The sequence below is a fragment of the Pyrus communis genome, chromosome 15, assembly GCF_963583255.1.
Source record: "Pyrus communis chromosome 15, drPyrComm1.1, whole genome shotgun sequence".
Taxonomy (NCBI): domain Eukaryota; kingdom Viridiplantae; phylum Streptophyta; class Magnoliopsida; order Rosales; family Rosaceae; genus Pyrus; species Pyrus communis.
Window position 1 is genome coordinate 18689819 of NC_084817.1, and position 23220 is coordinate 18713038.

The following is a 23220-nucleotide window of genomic DNA, read 5'->3' on the forward strand; positions in this document are numbered from 1 at the left end:
TGTTAACTTTTAAGATTTTAAGTAAATAAATATATCATTGTTTTTGTGATGAAATTTGTACAGTTTGCATCCACAAACTACAAACTTGTCTACATCCTCCTGTTCGAACATAATTGTAACGTAATAATGCTTCCATCATCTGCCGTCTACAGAAGCATTCTCCGCGATTCCATAGATAATATGGACACCAGCTATTGGAAGCTTTTATTCTTAATATACTATTACAATTTTTATCCCAACCAAATTCAGGTTGGTTATAATTTGAATTGGGTCAATGAAAACAACATTGTTCACTTGGTTGGGTCAATGAAAACAACATTGCGAAAGGTCATCTATTTGGAGATACGGAGGTGATTTTTCACACGTTTTTTTTTTTTTTTTTAACTTCAAACACTCTTTATTTCTAGTTATCGATTTAAATAAATCAAATGAAAACAATAAACATGATTACATTAGAGTGTGTGAAAAGCTAAAGTGAATGTGTCTTTATCATTTGCTTTGCAGATATTGTGATAACCGATCGATGCTTGGATTCAAGAGATATATTATTAGGACGATATCCTCATGAACCATGCGATCCAGATCATTTTGTCCCTCCATCTCAACCACTTTGTTATATTAGGAAGTGCCATCTTTGATATGAATTATGGGCATTGCTTCTCTTGTTCAACTTGAACACGTTTTGGCAAAAATCAATTGATCAATAGTTTTATTCATTTAGTTGAAAGATTCGTTGGCGTGGATGACCAGATTACATGACCTTCTAATCACAGACGTACAAAACTCCTCCTAACACCTCACACTTATAATTTTAGTCCAACACTGTAGCGTCTGGTGGCGATATACAAACGTTGACATTGAAACTAATTTCTCCATTTGTGGGCTCAACGACCACATCCATGTCGACACTATTACTAGGACTGGTCTACTCCCCCAAAACATCCTATTCCTCCTTCTCAACTACTTTTCAACCTGCATATGCGTACATTCTCCATGTTTCTGCACCTATTTCTTTCCAGGCAAAATTACATCCTCATGAAAATTGTGCAGCCAACCAACCCAGTCCGACCCACCCATCACCATCACCCACCTCAAACCGACCCAAATTGTATCACGCAATCTCACCCGGTCCTCAATTTAGTTCCGCACAGAGTCCCGAAAACAACCCAAAATGTCATGCTTCAGCCTCACCCAGGCCAAAAACTCATGCCACCGGTCCACCTTCGCCCGAGCCGGCCTCCGGTCCGCAATCACCGACCTCAAAGACGGCGCCACCACCATGCACTGTTGGGTCCCGCAATCCCCAAACCCTTCCAAGCCCAACCTCCTCCTCATCCACGGCCTCGGCCTCAACGCAATGTGGCAGTTCGCAGACCTGCTCCGCCATGTCACCCCTCACTACAACGTCTACGTGCCGGATCTCGTCTTCTTCGGTGACTCCTATACGACCCAGCCTGACCGGTCCGATTCGTTCCAGGCGGAGTGCGTGATGCAGGCGATGGAGGCGCACTCGGTGCGGAGGCTGAGCCTGGTGGGACTGAGCTACGGCGGGTTTGTTGCGTACAGCTTGGCTGCCAAGTACAAGGAGGCGGTGGAGAGGGTTGTGATATGCTGCGCCGCCGTGTGCCTGGAGGAGAAGGACCTCCGGGAAGGTGCGTTTCGGATCTCGGATTTGGATGAGGCGGCGGGGATTTTGACGCCGCAGACGCCGCAGAAGCTGAGGGAGTTGGTTAGGTACACGTTTTTCAGGCCACCTCCAGTTTGGTTGTTGCCCTCTTGCTTGCTCATGGATTTCATTCAGGTAAAAAGCTTGCTAATATTTTAATCCCTGTTTAATTGTTTTGCAATAGTCCTTAAATTATTAGACTAATCGAAAGGAAAACTAATAAAAAGAACTTGAAAATTTTGAGTTTTAATGATAAGGACAAAATAAAGGGTAAAGTGAATAGTATCAGAATTGATTTTTTAGTGTAAAAATATGGTTTTTCGTTAAAATGAACAATACCGTAGGCTTTTCATTAAAACTCCCCTAATTGAATCCGACTGAGAGATTACCCATTTAACAAAACAAGTTAACCACCAGTGATCCAGGTTAGGAACGAATTCCAGGTTAGTATTTACGTTTTAAGTTCGATTTCTGTTGTTGATGAATCACACAATAATCATTAGGCGAAACCACCAAGTGCTTTTTTTATTTTTATTATTTTTTTTATTAATATTATAAAATATGATCTATCTAAAATTATTCTAATAAAATAGTTAATAATATAATAAAATTTTAATAGCCCATGAAAGTTTCAGTAACACCAAAAAACGTAAATACACACTTTTTAATCTTTCATGCATTTAATTTTAGTCGTTTCATTTGGCAGTATCTTTATTGTCCTTTTTTTGTCGAATATGTCCATTTTTTAGCAGTATCTTCTTGTGCTTTGACAAGTGTAAATAATGTGTACACGCATACAAACACCCAAATTTGACTTCTCCTTTTTGTTGCTTTTTATTAATTTACGAAACGAACAGTTAGTTGACACGTGTAAATTTAGTTTTTTTAACTCATATCTTAAATTCTTGTCCCCGGAAGGATTAGTCGTAAAATCCCTTGTTTTATTGAATAATTGATCGTGTGTGTGACAATTGACAAATCAAACAATCAGTCATAAGATTTGTCGGTCAACATTGTTCGGTACAATACAGTCTTAAAAGAAATAATAAATTAATTTCATGCAAGTGATTGTAGCAATTATTAAATAACGTAAAAAATTTAAGGTGCGGAGTATAAAATAATTTAATTTTTTTAACGATTAAATTTTTATTTTTATATTTCTAAATAAAGATCTAACGATTAAAATATTTGAAATGAACAGGCAATGTTCACCGAATTTGTGCAAGAGAAGAAAGACTTGATCCGGGCCGTCCCCCAAAACCGTAAACTTTCAGAACTCCCCAAGATTCCTCAGGTTCAATCTTCTTCTTTGTCTTTTCCCAAAAAAAACAATGTTTTAAGTTAGTCGCGACACTAACTATGTAATTTTCAACCGTTGATACATATTGGGTCAACTGTTGAAAATCTCCCAAGTATGCGAGTGCGAAATTCACAAAATTTAGAACAATGTTAGTAACAATAAATTTCAAATTCTGTTCACTTTCTCTCACAGCCAACCTTCCTTATTTGGGGAGAACATGATCAAGTGTTTCCAGTTGAGTTTGCTCACAAATTAAAAAGGTCAGTTTTTCTGATGCTTAGCTCAAAATATTTCACATCACAATTTCCTTACTTATGGCTAGTCATTAAGTTGATGGTATTTCGTCACTCCTACGGTAGGGTTTTATCGTTAATTTAATGGCCAGCACATTTCCACCCTTAGCTGGAAGGTTAATCGGGTCGGGGTGTCTCCGTTAAAGTCTTTGACCAAATGCATTTGTTTAGTCACTCGGTCGCTCATTCTTGTGGGTTTTGATTTCTTTGGAGAAACACAGGCACGTCGGAGAAAACGCTCAGCTGGTAGTAATCAAGGATGCAGGGCATGCACTAAACGCAGAGAAGCCCAAGGAGTACCACAAGCACATCAAGTCCTTCTTAGTCGATTCGCTGCCCCGTTCCCCTCCGATAACTCCATCTGCTAAACCAGTCACTCACTAATTAATCGTCTGTACAGAGATGTCGCCGCGTCAATGGGCGAGGCTCTGAAAGTTGATCCCCATAAGAATCAACTGCCGGGAGTTGCCCACGCGCGCATTGTTGACATTGCCAACACCTGATTCGTTCAAGGCTCCAAGAACAAGCTTGTGTTCTACCGAAAACAAACATCATACTAGCTAGTTTGGACATGGTGTACAACAAAAACGGGATTCATTTGAAGGACCCTATTTAATGTAATTTTCATAGCGTAAGGGGCACATAAGCTGCGCCCCTACCCGGTAAACTAATACATTCAATGTCAGATTCGTATCAAACATTCTCGGAATTTTACAGTTGACAAACGAGTCACAGTGGTCGAGGGTTCGATTCCTTCCAATGCAGTCAAACAAAAAAAGCGCATCTAATGGTCGACAAGCAATAGGCGTGTCTCGTTCATAGACGAAAGCAAATTCTGATAGGAGAGCAAACATAAACATAAATGAGTTCAACAGTTTAACAGTTTGGCATACAAATTCCAACAGGATCGCAAATGCAGAGTGTGATTATGTTGATAGACAATACATACACAGATACAAACCAATACTACTCACTTTCCCCCTGCTACAAACTTAGTAATCCGTTGAGTCACACGGCTTATGTTGCTCCGTTGCCGAAAGCCAATCCCAAATAATTAGTCTCTCTGATCCCCATCTAACTCTGCAGATTCATTACTAACTAGGGATTAAAGGAAACAAGGCAATTTAACAAACAAAAGCAGAAAATCTACGCCCGAAAATAAACAGCACAAGGTGGAAATGAAATTTTGCCAAGATGAAACTGCAGTTTTCTATTTCATAATATTATCTGGCTTACCTCTGGAAGGGGTTCTTCAACTTTAAGTTTCTCACCTGAGAATTCAATAAAAAAACAGTAATCACGAATTAAGTGGATAAACTCTTGATTAATTTCCATTAATTACACAAGCAGCAACAACAAAAGATTGGTAAATCGGAGAACATAATCAGATGGAAAGTATTTCTTGAAGAAAGCAAACGTATTCGCTTTCTTTTTGTTTACGTGAAAGCAACACAGAATGGTCTAAGATTTTAAATTTCACCACAAGGAAAAGAATTTAGACGAACTAAACTCTGTGATAACGAAAGAACACACTAACACAAGAGTGAGAAAAGAACATAATGAATTTAAGAAGATTTTACCTTGTAACACGACGAATCCAATTAAGACGGATTATCAGGACTTGTAGAAATCATACAAAGACATGGCTTGAAGATAATATAGAAAGTTGACACAAGATTCAAACAATGCAGAAAGAAACCGACTCGTAAAATTACCTCCCTCTGGCAGATCTGAGGTCCACAATGTGAGATTATCCTTGAGAAGCTGCATAATGAGGGTGCTGTCCTTGCTAGATTCTTGGTCGATGCTGTCAAGTTCGGCAAAAGCCTCATCAAATGCCTTCTTAGCTAGATGACAGGCCCTGCACGGTGCAATGTTGCAAATGGAACATAAAAGTGGTGACTCAATGTTGTAAAAGTAAACGCTGTGTAAAAATAATTCGAAGGAGGCAGGTAAGTGGGGCAGAAAGAGGAAGATTAGGGAAACCTCTCCGGGGAGTTGAGAATTTCATAGTAAAAAACAGAGAAGTTTAGAGCCAGGCCGAGCCTGGTTGGATGTGTTGGGGGCAACTCAGAGGCAGCAGTATCAACGGCAGTCTGCAGCACAAATGTAAATTGCGTTATGATATAGTTATTGGTACGTGAATATAACATGACAATGAAAAGAAATTGTAAACATGATAGGGAAGAAGACATCCAGCAAAGAAGCGGAATCAAAGTTTACCAAATAGGCTTTAAGCGAGTGATCAGCAGCTTCTTTGCGATCATCACCAGATCTGAATTCTGCTAGATATCGATAGTAATCTCCTTTCCTGTCACACAGAACAACAAGGGTCACAAATCAAATCTCTCTCTCTCTCTCTCCCACACATGCCGTATTGTTGCCAAAGAAAACTGCAACATTACTTTGCATTGTGTTAGTCTGTCAAAAGGAATAGGCGTCGAAGCGAAGATCCTCCGAACATAATGCACGCGAAAAGTAACCAAAGGTAAGAAATTCATAACGAAATAGTTGTTCTCACATCTTCTGGTAAAAAACAGTAGATTCCCCAGTGGACGAAGAGGGGAGAAGGTGATAATCAACAACTGTTAGTATGTCATGGCAAATTTTCGCAAGCTCGTCTTCAACCCTCTGCCTGTACTCCTTTATCCTCTTCACATTTTGTTCAGCATCCTTGGCCTCTTCCTTTTGTTCAATGGAAGACAGTATCCGCCATGACGCCCTTCTTGCCCCGATCACGCTCTTATACCCAACTGACAACAAATTTCGCTCCTCCACGCTCAATTCCACATCCAACTTGGCAACTTTCTTCATTTCTTCAATCATCTCTGAAACAAAGAAAATGAAATATAATTAATTTGTATTATGCAAGTGTAGAAATGACCCAAAAACAGAAAATTATTTGCACCACTGCCACCACAGATGACCAAAACTCAAATCAGCAACGTTCCTGAAAATTTGTTGCAAAAATGATAAGACCAATACCCTATTTCCATTAAATTTCAGATGATATTACACATGCCACACACAAACCAAATAAATGGCACCGAATTGAGTCTCAGAATGAACAGGTGATCGAGGACGGGGTATGACATGTATCGCAATCAAAGAATGTTTAACATAACCAGTTTTGCTTGTAAACAACTGGAAATTTTATTTCTGCTTACGAACACCTATGATATATGTAATCACTCTTCCATTTCCTCTCTTTTCCGGATCGAAAAACCAAACCAGGCTAAGCTATCAAGGATCAAGCCGGAAACTTGAGATAATCATTGTTATAGGATCAAACACGCAGTAATTAACTTGGTTTAGTTATGATGCAAACTTAGATGCCACTCATAACTTGGTCTAGTATTCCAAAAGCCATGAGAATATAACAAACAATTCACGCCACCACAATTCACAAAAGTAAGAAGGGTCCATGCAAGAAGAACAAACCGTCGTATCTTTCGGCTTGCTCGGCAAGTTTCGCCTGGTAAGCATGCTTCTCTCTCTCTATCTCCATAGCCTTTCTCTCTGAAACTCTGGTTTTGGCAACTTTGAAATATTCTGCAACTAAATAATATGATCTACTTATATATATCTCGTCACAACCCTCCGTCTATCTCTTTCATCACATGACGATTCAAATAGTTCGACCGAGAGACCGTTGGATATGGTTAGTGGACAGGTACTAGGATCAATGGTCTGAAATGGTTGTGGATTTTCCTCAGAGGGCGAGATAAGGGCCGGTGATGGAATTAGATTCGAACGTGGATCACATGGAGCAACGTGGTTGGGTGCGCTATTGAACGGGGCGACCACTGATGGGTGTTTGATGTTGGAAAGGGTGAGAGTGGTGAGTGGTGCACTGCAAGTGGGCTCCATTTTGTATATATGCTTGCATGTTATGTCAACTCCTTTTCATTATGGTTTCACCAAGAGAGATCTTAACCAAGAAATGACTTATCTATACCTTTGTTATATTATAAGGCTTGCTTGAAAATACTTTTAAAAGAACTGAAAGCGATTTTATGGAGTCTAATAGAGTCATTGGTCAATAATTTCTTTTGGTAAAAACAAAATCTTTATTGAAATCATTGAAATGCTAGCCACAAATTCAATTCTTGCTCTAGTTTTTCGTCCTCCATTTCCCTTTCTTATTCATCTTCCTCAATTTCTTCATCCCCTATTTCCACCTCAATGTCTTCCTCCTCCAACAAGTCTTCCTGAATTATTTCATTACCCCTATTCATATTTGAGACTTTATATGTACAGAATCACCTAAGAAAAATACATGAATATAATATTAAAAGGTTAACAATCTACATATCTTAAGGTATTTGTAAGTGAGAGATTTTCGGTTCGATTCTTGTCAAAGGTGAATTTGAACCACATTATTGCTAGTCCATTGTGAGGTTTAGCCCACTCCCCCACCCTCTTAGTGTAAATAATATCGTTTATAAAAAAAGAATATTAGAATATCAATCCATAAAATAAAAGTTTGTAACTTGAAATTGAATATAGCATATGAAAATAGAATATTTATGAGAGATGAAATGAAATCAAGGTTCTAAAAAACGCTAGGCGCTAGTAGGGCAGCTGATTGGGACCTAGCGCCTAGGTGGGACTTAGGCGGGCGTCTAGGCGGATTTAAGTAAATTTATTACATTTCATGTAAATAAATGTCTGTTTATACTTAATATACATATATATATATATATATATATATAAACTATTACAAAATAAAATAACATATATATTATGAAGTATTGGAACATAATGAAAATATGGGGAACAAACATATAATGTGTGTTCATTTAAGTATTCAACAAGTCTCTTACAATTTATTAAAAAGAAATAATATGCAAAATGAAATTTATCTATTTTCTGTCTATGTGAGTTGTAACCTAGGTGGGTATGGGCGAGCTAGGCAGGTGCTTCAGCAGGTCTAGGTGCCATTTCTTAATTTTCAAACGCCTAAACATTAATCGGAGAGTTGGTGAGCCACCTAGCCCCTAGGCAGGGCCTAGGTGGCTCTAGGCGGAGATTTTTAAAACAATGAATGAAATCATTGAAGCTGAAAGAAAAAAAACCCGGCCCTCCAACCCAAGCCCAACAGAACCTGCTAAAAGGAACATTTCACATTCCAAACCTAAGGCCATCTCCAACCGAAGGGTCCAGAGGGCCAGAGGGTCGAAAATAGCCCGAAAACCGTCTCCAACCGAAGGTTAGGCCAGAAGGCTTGTGTAATCTGAGAGGGCCCCACGGAATCTGAAAAGGCCAAAGGATAGGTCAGAAAAAATGGAAATCCTGTCGGTTATAACTGACAGGAATGCTTTGAATTTTTTTTTTTTTACAGTTTTATTATTATTTTTTATTTACAAAATTTTCCCTATAACTTCTATTTTTCATATCTTTTTTTAAATTCTATTTTTTTTCCTATAACTTCTATTTCACAAAATTTGTTTCATATTTTTTTTTAATTCTATTTTTTTTCCTATAACTTCCTAAGCCATTATACAACATTAAATTAAATTAAGTAACATGAAACAACATTAAACAATATGAAACAACATTAAATAACATTAACCAACATAAAAATTATACAACATAAAAAAACATTTAACAACATGAAACTTAAACAACATTTAAGTTGTAGTTTTTAAATAATAAATTATGTTTGACCCTATGACCCCCGGTTGGAGACGGTTTTTTATGATAGGGCTAAAATGAGCCCTCTAACCTTTTGGCTCTCGATTGAAGAAGAAAGTAAATATAACCCTTTACTGTTTATTAAAATATTAATATCTTGAAGAGCGGCTTTGGTTCATCATGGCCTTGGTGGCTCGTCGGTGAGAAAACAGATTTCCCGCCACAAAATCGCTCAAGAAAAAGGGGATTAGGGTTTCAGATTGAAGGCAAAATCCCCAAATTCCCTCCATCATGTCGCAACCAGTTGTAGATCTCTCTCAATTCGACATCTCCAAAGAGGTAAGAACGCACTCGCACACTTTCAATTCCAGTCTTCCTCTCGGATTCCCCAAATTTCAGAAGAAAGATTTTTCGTTTTGGGTATTTATTTTTCTCAGGAAAAGGACAAGCTTGTAGCGGAAGTAATCCGATACGTGCTGTTCAAGACGCACCACAGCTCGGGGTGTCCGATAAAGAGGGAAGAGCTCACCCAGCTGCTCACCAAGAACTACCGCCAGCGCAATCTTCCTACTTTCATCATCAACGAGGCCATACAGAAGTTGTCCTCCATTTTCGGGTACGAAATGCGGGAGCTTCAGAGGTCTCGTCCTTCTTCCGCTAATCAGGGACGCATTTCACAACAGAGTAAGATTCTTTACTTTCGAAATTTCGATGGTTAAGTTGCTAATTAAGCTCAAGGTTCAAAATTTATTTGAATTGTAATTCTGTTTTGATTTGTTCTGGTCCGAGTATGGTAGGATCCATATGATACCCATATGAGCCAGTATTGGCCAAACCATATATAATGGAATTTGAGGTTTCCTAAGTTGCAGGAAATGTGGGTTTCTCAATTGTAGGTTATATGTTCCCTTTTGATACAAGTTCAATTGTAATTTTACGATGTGCCCATCATTCCTTAGTAATTTCGATTCGGGTTTTGACAGTAGTTTATGAACACATTATTCAGGTGCTGCGGAGGCAAAATCCTATATCATCACGAGTAAGCTTCCTTCTGATGTGTATAAGAAGTATGTCTTGAACGACAATGATAGTACGGTTCCTCTCAATGGTTTCACTTTTGTCGTACTGAGTCTTATACATATTTCCGGCGGTAAAATGACTGAAGGTATGGCTGCCTTTGGGTTTTATTTTATAGTTTTATGTTTACAAGCTAATCATTTGCGAAAGGAAAGATGCCAGGATAGCTGGCAGAACCATTTAGTTGGGAAATTGCTTATATATATGCCAAATTCTTTTTTTTTTTTGGTAAACTATAAGCCAAATTCTGTGATGAATGTACTTTGATATTTGGTGATCTGCTTGCTTAATGGGCTCTTCCACATCTGGTATAATGAGATTGTGTAGCAAAGTGCATGGATCAGACATCTCCACATATTGTCTTTAAAATGCTAAAAACCAATGTGGGCAATTATTTATTTTCTGTTACCTTGTGTTGTGTTGTGAGACAACCAACTTTTGGTGTCCTGGTGAAACTGCAGAGGATCTTTGGCGTAATTTGAGACGAATGGGATTGGATGAAAGCAATGAAAACCATCCAGTCCTGGGAAACATAAAGCAAGCACTGGACACACTTGTCCAGCAAAGGTTTGGCTTGTTAAGGATTGTTTATTCGCAATGAGATAAGGCTTTGTTATTGTTCTTTGTGTCTGTGGGTATCTATCTCAAGTATTGTTCTTCATTTTAGATATTTGCAGAAAGACAAAGTAAGTGGACCTGAAGGCAATACTTTGTTTTATGAGCTTGCGGAGAGAGCTTTAGATGCACCAATTAGTGAGAGCACTAAAGCACACATATCAGAGGTATGATTTAGAGATCAATTACGTAATGACTCTGAATATTATTCATGATTAAGTATCTTGTGCAGCTAAGAGTAAGTTCTGTTTGGAGTGTATATATATCTCCCCTCAACAGAGAAAAAGTATATTTGGAAACTTACTCATGTCAACTTGCACGGTTTTCAAATTGGTGAACATGTTTGTCCTCTAGTTTGGGAATTCATAGAGTTGTTAGAGGTTCAAGTTTTTGTGTCTCCACTCATTTAATTCAAAATATAAACTGTACACAGACACGAAAGTTGAAAGTTTGTGCAAGGTAGAGCTGTAGACAGAGTAACACAATGAACAGTGTAGAGAGTTCATGAAGATTGCAAAGAAACAAAACGTTAAGTTTGCATTTAAGGAAGGTTAAGAAAGTACACATTGGTTCTCTATCCTAGAATAAAGATCGGTCTAACTAGAGTTGACAGCGCAGAGAGTGACTGTGCCCGTCATATGGATGAGGAGGGGTCCTGTAGTTTAGAAGGGAGGGGAAGTTGAGGAGTCTAAGAATAGGAATAAATTATACAAGCAGTTCTATATAGAAAATGAGGAAATACTATGATTTTGAGAATAAAGAACTAGAAGAAAATATAAGGGCCCGTTAGGTATCCTACCCAAAAACTTTGATTGTTCCTAAAAATAATTTTCAAATAACATCACTAAAAACAGTTTTCTTTTAAATCTCAAAATTTCAAAAATCTGTTTGGTTGAGTTTTTAAAAATAAATTTTTTAGTTTGAATTCAAACTACATTGGAGGAGAGAAAGACAGGGAGAGGGCGAGGAGAGGTGAGGGAGAGAGCAAAAATTTACGGTGAGAAAGTGAGGAGTGAGAAGAAAGAGAGGGTGATGAGACAAAGGCAGAGGAGAGAGAGAGAGAAGACAGGGTGTGACATGGGGAGAGAGGAAAGAGAAGGTTAGGAGAGAAGAAAGAGAGGGTTAGGAGAGGAAAAAGAAGGGGTTAGGAGAGAGAGCAAAAAAAAGATGTTGAGGAGAAAGCAGAAAAAACTCTAAAAACTCACTTTTAGTGTTTTTAAGAAATAGCCTATGTTTTTAAGTTAGTTTTGAATTCAATTTTTAAAAAGAGTCCTACCAAACAAGAGTTCAACGCCTAAAACTCAAAAAGTAAGTTGAACTCAAGTAGGATACCAAACAAGCCCTTAGGAACTGTAAGAGGTTGCAAGAATATGGTAGAAACTACGAGCGTCAAACTAGTAGGAGATTATAATTATTCCGAAAACCCTAGAGACAAGTATGCATATGCAGATGAAACATTCTCTAAATTCATCCATATCCCAAAAGAAAATAGTAAAAGTATAGAAGACGATAAAAGGTAAAAGATATTAAAGACCATTTGAAAGAACATTTTTCCGAGGGTGCTGCCACTTATTTACAACACTCTTATATTGCTCTGAGGAATTAGCTCGGGAGAAAGTCTTGTTCGGCTGTTTTGTCGCTTTGTTGCAGAAAAAAAAATTCATAGTTGTGTGATTTGTACTAAAAGCTCAGAGCTTTCCCTGTCTATATCTAATTATCTATGTCCAGTGAAATTCATTTGCTTAGTTTCTGCAAACCTGAAGTCTTGATTATGCTATGCTAAGTATCTGTATGCATCCATTCTGGCAGATTGTGAACAAAGAGGTTGTCTCCGTGGATGTCGACGACTAGCGGCGGGCTGCCAACTTGGATCTGACTGTATCTAAGTTGTAGTTTGATGGTTCCATCTTGCCGCCATATGACTTTTCTCTAGTTTTAAGGAAGCTTATAATGCCAATAGATGTATTCCATTTTTGGGTCTTGTATGAACTGACAAATGATAATGTGATATGTTTAAGGACTTCATTATGTTAAGTCTTCATCTAGGCCTTATATTGCGTTAGATTTGTTTTTTCTGAAAGAAATACCGCTGATGAAGTTTAGATACGAGGCAGTCGGCTCTCCAAAAATCTATTTATAAGCAAATGAATCACTGATACGATATATTAGTTGTAAGAGAATGTTAACTCGTTTGAAAAGTGCTTCTAAATGACTAACCATTTTTAGAGAAAAAGTTTTGGGTTTCAAAAGCACTTGCAAGAAGTACTTCAAGTGTTTTTTTAGAATTAACTTGCATTTTTACTAAGGATTGGCTTCAAAAATATTTTTTCTAAAAGCGTTTTCAATCATTTTAAAGCACTTCCCAGATGAGCCTGTATCTCTGATTTATGCCTATCAATTAACAAATTTGGGTTCTGCTTCTAGTAATTATGTAGACGAAAATATCTCATCTTAGCACTCACCATTATCGGCCTCCGCTCAAAGAATAGAATACAAAAATATATGTATATACTAATCAGTGAGAACATTAAAGCACACATATTGACCATCTCCAAAGGAGATGTTAAAAATGTCATATAGATACATAATGGTAACAAATGATGTATCATTTACTCTAACCGAGATGTCAAAGATGACATGAAAAAAAAAAAAAACTAAGCTGATATGGACAAAGTGATGTCAAATTTGAAGCTGTCTTCAAATTTGATTTTTACTATTTCCAAAGGTATTCCACTTGCCTTACCTTAAAATGCTAGTATATTTAAGTATTATTTTATTATTTTTAGACCAATAACAACCCAAATTTTATTATTTTTGTTTAAAAAAAAACATAAATGAAGCAATAAATTTTGGCATACCAGATGAAAGGAAAATATTGATCTTATTCAATTCATCCGATCCGACGATCAAAAATTAAAAAGGTATGTGAGAAGTAAAATAAGGTGTGTGAATATCACAGTCCTATATCAAATTGCCAAGTCAGCCATCAAATTTAAATTTGATGTTTTGAATTTAAAATCTCATTTGAAGATGCTATTGTTTATAGGTATCATTTTAGAAATCAATTAGGTATGGTTTTATAATTTGTTCATGATTATTTTCGAAAATTTCCTCGTGCCAACGTGCATGTTTTTTGAATTGATGAACATGTCTGTCCTCTCTGTGTCAATTCATAAAATTCATAAATATTCATGTTTCTTGGGTCTCCCCTCAATATTGACTCTGTAAATAATAATTGAGTGACGACACAAATAAAGCTGACTTAAACAACCAAAAAGCTCCACGTCGAACTTCAACTCCTTTGAGTTGGCCGCGGTGTAAAGGCCTCTGACACAGTGACACCCCACACCATTGCGGTGGGAGGGGGCTTGCCCATCAGCCTAGCTACTTTGCCAAGAATTTTAAAACTACGGAACCAACAGGTTTCACACCGAGGGAACAACATCCGGAGCAGGTCTCTTTAAAAAACAAAGAAAGTAAATTAGGTCTTTAAATTCATAAGATAAATCCAAAAGATTATTGTAGTATCAATATTCATAAAACACAATGATAAAAGAGGTTCTAAGTTCTAACCTCGTTCTAAAAACAAAATATAACTCCACTAGGTAAACATGCAAAAACGAAACGAAATAAAAGAACACCCTCACATCCTAAACAAACTTAAAGAGTAACACTCTAGTCTTAAACATCTAAGAACCAAGGAAGTCCTTCGTTTCCGAAAACTCTCTGATTTCCACACAAGTGTGCGTTACCAGATGCTTGCGATTGTTGGCCGTTGCCGCATCTTCTTCAACTTTTGTTGGCATAAAATTGTAGTAAGAAGTGTTCTTCACCGTCATGTTGGCCCTTGCCTTCTCTTCTTCAGCTTTGGTTGGCATAAAATTGTAGGGAATGTTGTTATTAGCCATGAGAATTGAAGACTTCTTAGTCTTTCTTTCGTTGTGGATGATCGAAGCTTTGATGGGTGAACATTAAAGTTGTGTTTCGGAATTTATAGTGATCTATGCATGCTATGTAACAGGAAATTTATACTATCTTTATTTATTTATTTTGCTATCTTGATAGATTTTCAAAGACATGTAAAGAGAAGGTTGCATGGAGATATTAAACTTTTCGTTACTTTTACTTTACACTAATAACTAAAAATATAGAACCCGTGGATTGAAGAGGAAGACAGAAGTACAGGCTTACTAATATATTTGGGTGATATGTATCTTATGACGTGGATTCTATACATAAATGGCATGAATATTTGCAGTGAATGGAGCAACCTATGGCTAGTTATATCATTTATGCCTACCAATTACCAAATTTGGGTACTGATTCTGGTAACCCTATATAGGATACGATTTTATGTTAGCATGAGCTCACATGTCGATGAACTTTTGAATTGACCACCTTATACACATCGCTCAAAGTTTTAGTCATTCAGTTTGTTAATATTACGCTAACTGTCTTTGGGGGACAAAATCTATCTTTTAAATTTGCAATATTTAATACAATTTCCGATTTGAATAAATATTTGCTATGATCTGCGAATGAGAACCTAAAATATATATGATACAGATCATGAGATTATTTTCTAAAGAGAGTATAGACGAGAAGTTAACATCCTAGTTAGCATTCCAGGGCTCCTATAAGACGAGAGTTAAACTTTATAGGGAGTTTTTAAAACAACATTTTAGGATACTGTTATTGGCACTTTAAAAATCTCATTTTATACTTCAAACTTCTATACAACAACATAGCCTAATTCTACTAAGTGGGGTTGGCTGTATGAATTCTAGAATACTATTGTGCTCGGTTTTGTGTCAAGTCTTCCATTAGCTCATTGTACTCCATGTCTTTTCTTAAAGTCTCTTTCCACATCTTCTTAGGTCTTCCTCTACCCTTTTTGTCCTGAGCCTCTGTCTCATAATTGCAATTTTTAACCGGAGTATTTGTAGGTCTTCGTTTGACATGTCCAAACCACCTTAACCAACTTTCTCTCATCATATCTTCAATTACGGTCACTCCTACTTTACCTTGGATATCCTCATTCTTAATTATGTCCTTTCTCGTGTGCCCACACATCCAACAAGGCATTCTTATCTCACTACAATCATTTTTTACACGTGTTGATGCTTGATGGCTCAACATTCTGTGCCGTAAAGCATTGATGGCTTATAAAAAAGTTCTTAAGCTTTAGTGACATACGACAATTGCACAATACACTCAATGCATTTTTCCACTTCATCTATCCAACTTCTATCACAATGAGAACTTCATTCATTTCTCCATTCTTTTAGAAGATAGATCCAAGATAACAAACACGTTTGCTCTTTGGTACTTCAGGATCTCCAATCCTCACCCCTATCTCATTTGGACCCCCAACTTGCCACTAAACTTACACTCCATAGACTTTGTTTTTGACCTACTTAGGCAATCATCTTGAATATGTCTCTTTAACTCATCAATTACCAGTGCGAAATGCTAAGGAGTTAAAGCTGAGTATTGGTCTAACCCTATGGTTATGAGAAAGCTTTCAATTTGTCCTTCATGAGTTCTTACTGCATTCCTTACTCCATCATACATATCTTTTATTGGTTGGATATATGCTCTCGTATTTTTATCATACATATCCTTTATTACTTGGATATATGCTCTCATATTTCTTTCTTCTCTAGAATCCTCCATAGAATTTTTCTTGGGACCCTATCATACTTTTTTTTTTCCCCAAATTTATAAAGACCATGTGCGAATCCTTTTGCATATCTATCTATCGACCTCCGTAAGAGATAGATTGCCTCCATAGTCGAGCGCTCTAGTATGAACCTGAATTGATTGCTTAAGACCCGTATCTCTTGCCTTAGTCTATACTTAATTACTCTCTCCCAAAGCTTCTTGGAACGACTTATTAACTTAGGACCCCTATAGTTCATGCAATTTTGTATGTCACTTTTACTCTTGTACATAGGTACCAAAGTGCCTTTTCGCCACTCATTTGACATCTTCTTCGTTTTTAACCTATGCCATGCTATACTTGTCTCTCCCAAGACCTTCCACACTCCAAACTTTTTATACTAAAAAATGTATACATATACTGACAAATGCACAATAAAATTTTTAGAGTAAATAATCGCACCTATATTTTAAACTAAGAAGTGAGATATTAACTAACTCATACAATAGGTATGCCATAATAACGTAAGATCAAACTCGTCATCCACAAACATAAACCTAATAAGTGTATAACGTCACCTTAAAGCCTCCATAGAATAAGTGTATAACGTCGGAATAAATTTTGTGGCAGAAGGAAATGATGAGTGTAACTGTGCTCTTGCTAATAATGGAGTCTGGATTCACAAACTGCGTGTGCTTTCTGAGTGCTGCCAATCATTATTTTTAGCCTTTACCCACTTATGCAGTGCAATAACTTTAATTTAGTCCGGTCGAGAAATAAAAAAAATCATGCGAAGGTGGGTTCCATCAATCTCAACACTAATCAGAAATTTCTAAGCTACTTGATACAATAAATCACTGTCCTAAGAATTCCCGTCTAACCCTGCCTAGAAGTTAGACGACTAGTTATCACTCCAATTAATTCTTAAACGTTTGAAAATTAAAAAAAAAGCATCTAGCAGCCTAAATCAGCCTAGGTTGCAACTCTCATTTAAACAGAAAATTGATTAACTTTCATTTTGCACTTTCTTTTTTCAAAAAACTGTAAGACTTGTTAAATACTTCGATGAACATTCATTATATGGTTATTCCCCATGTTTTCAATATGTTCTAATACTTTATAATCTACTGTTATTCTATTATGTAATTCATGTATCCAAATACAATTATATATTTTTTTTAGTATAAGTAGATATTTATTATACTATATAACAAACTGCCTAACCCCACCAAAGCCCCGCCTAGACGTCTAGGCCTTTGCTGGCCATCCGACTAGTGCCTTTTAGTACCTTGCAACGAACCCCTCACACTTCTTTTAGACAAACAACGAACGGAAGCGAATGTAAGTGGCACATGAAAGGGGTACTAGTTATTAAACCTATTCAAAAATTGGAGTCCAAATTCAGCAGTTTGAATGATAAACATATCGTAACCTATAAAGCATATAGACAAGGACGGAATGATCCGCAACAGCAACAAGATACAACGACATATTTCACCTTCGTTGCAAGACAACCCTAATCAAGGGGTGTTGAGATGATTCGCAAACGCTTCTAGCACAATACATTTTCTGCAGCCTCACCCTTCGTCATGGAAGCATCAAAGCCTGTTCAGATAAAACCGTCTATGGCATTCAGTCAGTGCTATAACCCCTGCTGGTGCTTGCATCCCCGATAGAAACTGTGGCAAGTGACTTGGAAGCCCACACCCTGGCGTTCATTGCTCCTTCCTGCAAATTACTCCTCTTGCAAGGCTCTTTTAGAGAATTAAACAACTGCACTGCCCGCTTTAGAAAAGCCAAAGGGTGCTCCAACAAGCTCCCCAATATCATGTCTTGAATATGCCGTCTCCATGCAGATTGAGCAAACGTTAGCAGAGCAGGTAAAAAGAAGTAGAGCAATCTCAGAAGCACAAAAGCAGAAGCCAGAGCTAAATATGTTTCTTGCCGAAGCAAATTCTCTGGAGATCTAGCCCAAGAAAACGGGCAGCTTTCCTGCTCAGTGCTATCATGCTTCTCATGATTTAGTGGGTATCCAATTTTTTCCAGTGACAATTGATCCAGTGATACAGTCTTGAAGCCTGCACCAATTCACCTCGGTCAATAACTACACCACAGGGGAAAACAGTTTTCTATATAAGATAAATACAACGACAGTGAGAGACTAAAGAATGGCAAATCTGATATTAAATAAACATGATTCTGGACGGTAATGCAGAATATCAGAAAAACGAACAAGTAGTTCTGTAGGACTAAATAGAATCGGTGGATCACGCATAATCTAAAACAGTTTATTTAGAATAAAAATCCAGTTCTCTTTAGTACAAATCACTCAATGAAAGGTTTTTGACTGCTTTTTATTCATCGTACCAAATATTATAAAAGATAAGAAATAAAGTTCACAATCAAAGCCTACGATCTGAACAAAAAGACTTACCAGTAACATGACTATAGAAAGCAATAAGAGAACCAGGAGTGCGGGCACCTTGATACCGAATATGCATAGTAGAATTCAAAATGAAAAGTGAAGGAAATCCATGCACTCCATATTTGGAGAGTATACTGCAAACAATTAATCAGTTCTGTTCAATTTCTAATGACAAATCGTTCAGAATATACAGTCTCTACAGATATTTACAAACCTTGGCCTGATGGCTGATTCTTCAAATGCAAAATGGGGGATCGAAGGATACAAAGAAGCCAGGATGGAAAACGTTGGTTTAAACATCCTTGAAAAAGGGCACCATGACGCATAGAAGAGCACCGCCACATAATCATGAGTATTCTTGTGAACCATATTTAATGCCCTTTGTAAGGAAACCTCATCTCCCTTCAATGCAGCAAGACAAACAAAATTAGAATAACAAATGTAAGAGATAAGAAATTTCAACTTTCAATACAACAACAACAACAAAGCCTTATCCCACTAAGTGGGGTTGGCTGTATCAATCCTAGAACGCCACTGCACTCAGTTTTGCACCATGTCTACCGTTAGATCCAAGCAATAGACTACGTATAAAAAAAAAAGACATTTTTTGTCATCCCAGCAATAGACTAATCTAAGGAATTGTGATAAAAGCTAAATTTTCTGTCACTTATGCATTGCAGATTCATCTTCAGCACCATATATTCCAATTCTACTTTCAGAAGAAAACCACTTCCATTACCTCACCCCTAAGGAGAACTTTTAGGTTCTAAACTAAACTGCATGTGATATTAACAGCATTCACAGGAGAAACTGGTTGCAGGATTCTACTATTCAAGTAACTGCATTTGGGACAAGTATTGTTCTGGTTTATCCAAACATATAAATTCGGAAAAGGGTTCGCTATCAGAGGTCAGCAAAGCACTCAAAACACAAACATAGCGAAACTCAAAAACCTAAAATGATCCTCGTGGAAACACTCTATGAATCAAGCCATTTCGGATAAAGGCCGGCAGCTACTTTGAGCACCATTTGAAAAATCAGCATTGCCCAACTCGGTCTTTTACAAGAACAATACAAATTACTACCCTAATGCACCTACCGAAAACCCGAACTTTTAATAAATACATATAAATAAATAAAAACAGCATCTCCCTGATCAGCGCCTCAAACCCAAATACACCCCCAATGATATACTCTAAATAACACATAACTTCCCAGAAAATAAAAATTAATAGCAAAACAGTAAATAGATAAGTAATTGCATACCACAATAACACCCATGGATTCAACGGATCTGCAAGCGCCGTCGACGGGGCAATTGGAATACCGGAAGCCGAAGATTGTGTCGGCAACGGACTCCGTCGGGCAAGAGGCGGGCTCGGCGGCGCAAACTAGCCGGACGCATAAAACCAATATCACGATCCCACTTTCCCAAACCCTAATCCCCATTTAAGAATCAAAGCCGCCCCAAACACCAAACAACCAAAATAAAAAACGAAAAGCTAAAAAAGGGAGCTGCTTGGCAACAGCGCGACGGCGGACGAGGAAGAAGGAGGATGGGGCGCAGGGGAGAAAACCCGGCGCATTTTAGCGTCGAGGGTTGTTGGTTGGGGAAGCGGATTGGATTGGATTGGATTAGTAATGGTAATTTTGTGAGAAAATGGGTTGGTTTGTTTGGAAGTATCGTGAAGGGGGGGGTGGGGTTTGGTGTGGGTAGTTTGGTTATGGGGTGGAGAGCAGAGGAGAAAACCGAGACGTGGAGATATCGGTGAGTTCTTTGTTTGGGTCACACTGGTGTGCGTCTCTGTATTTGCCAACTCGGTTCTCAACTGGTCTTCCTCTTCCATGCCTGATATTATGCACGGGATGAGTTCAGCCTCAGAACTAGCAAAAACGTGGACTGCGAGAATCGAACATAAAGACGTTTATATGTGAGAAGTAAAAAATAATATGTTGATAGCACATCCCTGTAAATACTATTAGACTAGTACCAAGTGGTTCATGCCCTATTTTTTACTAAAGAAAAATATTTATCTCCTTTATTTATTTATTTTGCATATAATGGTGTTTTAATTTGGCTTTTGGGAATAAAACATTCTAAAAAAATTTCTACTTTTTAATGTGATGATTATGAAATGGTGTTTTAAGTCTCCTTATATATAATTTAAAACAAAAAAGTTACTGGGTGGGTTGTTTGGGTCCCTTAAACGAGAGTCGCAGGTCTGCTGTCTTCATTTTTGTCTCTTTAATGTTCCGTCTTTATTTGATTGACATGGGTCTATTCACTTAAGTAAAAATTTAACACTTTATAGCTCAATTCATCTACGATCCTTCCGACCTCAAGGGGAACAAAGATGGTGGCTTTATCTCTTCTTTTATTTTTAGTTTTGTATGTTAATAGATTGAACATTAATGTTGTTAATTTTTGGATTAAGTGAATGAACACATGTCAAGTAAATAAGGAGTAGACATGAAGGAGACACCAAAACGGGGATAGTAGGCCAGCGACCGCTAACCCGAGTAATAAGGTGCTCAACTTGACTCGAATACCATTATTCGTGCTTAAGCTCAAAAAAGCGCGTTAACGTATGCTAAGCTCATGTTGAACTAGTTTTTCAAGTTTGATGTTGACTCGGCTCATTTATAAATCAAAATTGTTGGGTGGCTAGTTGGTTGGCTGAGCTTATTTTATTGAATGAGCTCAAGCTTACATTTGTTTGATTTAATAAAAAATAAAAATTAATGAGTTATATAAATTAAAATGATTGCATTCAGCGTCATCAGTTGATATATCAAAACTCAAGTTTAGCTCATTTTTCTAACAAGCCTAATATTGTTATAAATCGGCTAGTTTCATTTACCAACCGGGTTAGACCAAACTAAAGACGAACTAAAGACGAGTCGAACTCAAATCATTCGAGCTGATTCTATCTGGAAGTACCTAATCTTGTTATTTGAATAGTTGATTGAAATGAGAAAAATATGGGTCCCTCTCCAAGAAAAACTATCTGATAATTATTGAAAAATTATACAGGTCTTTAACTAATTCTTTAAGCAATTTAAACAAAATAGTATCTTCAACAAAAGAAAAAAAACACAAATGGTTGCTATCAAAGCACCCCACGCGGCAACATTGTTGATACCAATACCAATGTCGGTGACAGTGTAAACTTGTTTTTATTATTTTTATCAGCTTGTAGGCTGGAGATGTTGTAAGCACTGTTCTAAAAATCTTTACCTAACACCGCCTAAGTTCCGTCTAGGTACTAGGCGGCTGACCACCGTTTTGATTAATGTCTAGACGTTTGAAAATTAAGAAATGACGTCTAGACCTACTGAGGCGCCTGCCTAGACCACCTAGGCACCCGGCTAACCCGTCTAAACCCGCCTAGGTTGCAGCTCAACTAGACAGAAAATAGATAACTTTCATTTTACATTTTATTTTTTTCCAATAAATTGTAAGAGACTTGTTAAATACTTGAATGAACACATTATATGTTTGCTCCCTATGACTTTATTATGTTCCAATAACTCATTATATATATCATTCTATTTTGTAGTTTATGATGAAATTATATATATATTTTAAGTATAAATAGACACTTATTTATATGAAATATAATAGATTTAATTAAATCTGCCTAATCCGCCTAAGCTCCCGCCTAGACTCCGCTTAGCTACCTAGATGCTAGGCCCTAACCCGTCACCCGACTAGTACCTAGCATCTTTTAAAACCTTGGTTACAATAGCAATTAGCAATTAAATTGTCATACCAACTTTTGATTGAACTCGTTGGTTTGGATGTGCTTTTAAACGACTAAAAAAATGAGGGAAGAGAAGGGAGAGAAAAAAAAAAAAAAAAAAAAAAAAACCAAGGAGCTTGTTCATTTTTCATATTACTTTTATCATACTTTTCATATCACATTTGTACTATCTACACTTGAAAGTTTCGATGGTGAATGCTAAAACGAGACTTGTTAGTAACACTCCAAAAACGTAGCTTATTGCCCAGACAGCTTACAAAGCTAAACCTTTGGCTAAGAGGAAAGACAACAATTCACTGATGTGAATGTCTTCATAATATCTCTCCTTCAATCCATATCCCTCCATCGCATGAGATGTGGGGGGGGGGGGGGGGGGGGGGGGGGGGGTGGGGGTGGGAATGGAAAAATAAAGTTAAAATCCCGTAAGAGCTCAACAATGAAAAGAAAAAAAAAATGTAAAAGAAGAGGGTGGGAGAGATGGTGATAGCGGAAACTAGCAAACGACCACTTGCTTAATGCAAGTGATTTCCGCATTTTGTCTCCTTCTGCATACCTCTCGTTACTTGTGTCCGTTGGTTCTCCTTTGGTTTATTCGTTCCAAATGCCTGAAAAAGGAAAGCGCGCAGAAGGAACAAAAAAAAAGGACAAACAGAAATCATTTCTATTGTTTAAAACCCGCCCTTAAACGTTTCCCCCAGTTCTACTACAAGAACAAAGTAGATCTCGAGCCTCTTGAGACAAAATAGTCATGTTCTCAACAGCATAAGAATTCTTATCGTCA

General features: G+C 37.3%; 4 protein-coding genes across 5 annotated transcripts; 2 read left to right on the plus strand and 2 right to left on the minus strand.

Moving 5' to 3' along the window:
- The first annotated feature begins 988 nt into the window (after nt 1-988).
- Nucleotides 989-3968, plus strand: LOC137718797 (uncharacterized). The gene is made up of 4 exons (XM_068458331.1): nt 989-1801; nt 2868-2960; nt 3159-3226; nt 3481-3968. The coding sequence occupies exons 1-4, from the start codon at nt 1172-1174 to the stop codon at nt 3641-3643; spliced, it is 954 nt and encodes a 317-aa protein (XP_068314432.1). The 5' UTR covers nt 989-1171; the 3' UTR covers nt 3644-3968.
- A 144-nt stretch (nt 3969-4112) lies between these two features.
- On the minus strand, nt 4113-7000 carry LOC137718799 (14-3-3 protein 7-like). Its single transcript, XM_068458333.1, has 7 exons — nt 6701-7000; nt 5781-6087; nt 5483-5570; nt 5246-5355; nt 4975-5120; nt 4496-4530; nt 4113-4339 (listed from the first exon to the last, which is right to left on the minus strand). The coding sequence occupies exons 1-7, from the start codon at nt 6765-6767 to the stop codon at nt 4334-4336; spliced, it is 759 nt and encodes a 252-aa protein (XP_068314434.1). The 5' UTR covers nt 6768-7000; the 3' UTR covers nt 4113-4333.
- A 2073-nt stretch (nt 7001-9073) lies between these two features.
- On the plus strand, nt 9074-12622 carry LOC137718800 (uncharacterized). 2 transcript variants are annotated; one of them, XM_068458335.1, is made up of 6 exons: nt 9074-9235; nt 9334-9580; nt 9903-10061; nt 10435-10540; nt 10641-10755; nt 12398-12622. In XM_068458335.1, the coding sequence occupies exons 1-6, from the start codon at nt 9188-9190 to the stop codon at nt 12437-12439; spliced, it is 717 nt and encodes a 238-aa protein (XP_068314436.1). In that variant the 5' UTR covers nt 9074-9187; the 3' UTR covers nt 12440-12622. The 2 variants fall into 2 exon arrangements, with proteins under 2 accessions (XP_068314436.1, XP_068314437.1); XM_068458336.1 differs by having other exon boundaries at nt 9903-9935.
- A 4974-nt stretch (nt 12623-17596) lies between these two features.
- Nucleotides 17597-20557, minus strand: LOC137718798 (5'-adenylylsulfate reductase-like 4). The gene is made up of 4 exons (XM_068458332.1): nt 19942-20557; nt 18890-19077; nt 18685-18809; nt 17597-18328 (listed from the first exon to the last, which is right to left on the minus strand). The coding sequence occupies exons 1-4, from the start codon at nt 20122-20124 to the stop codon at nt 17883-17885; spliced, it is 942 nt and encodes a 313-aa protein (XP_068314433.1). The 5' UTR covers nt 20125-20557; the 3' UTR covers nt 17597-17882.
- Between the last annotated feature and the right edge of the window lie 2663 nt (nt 20558-23220).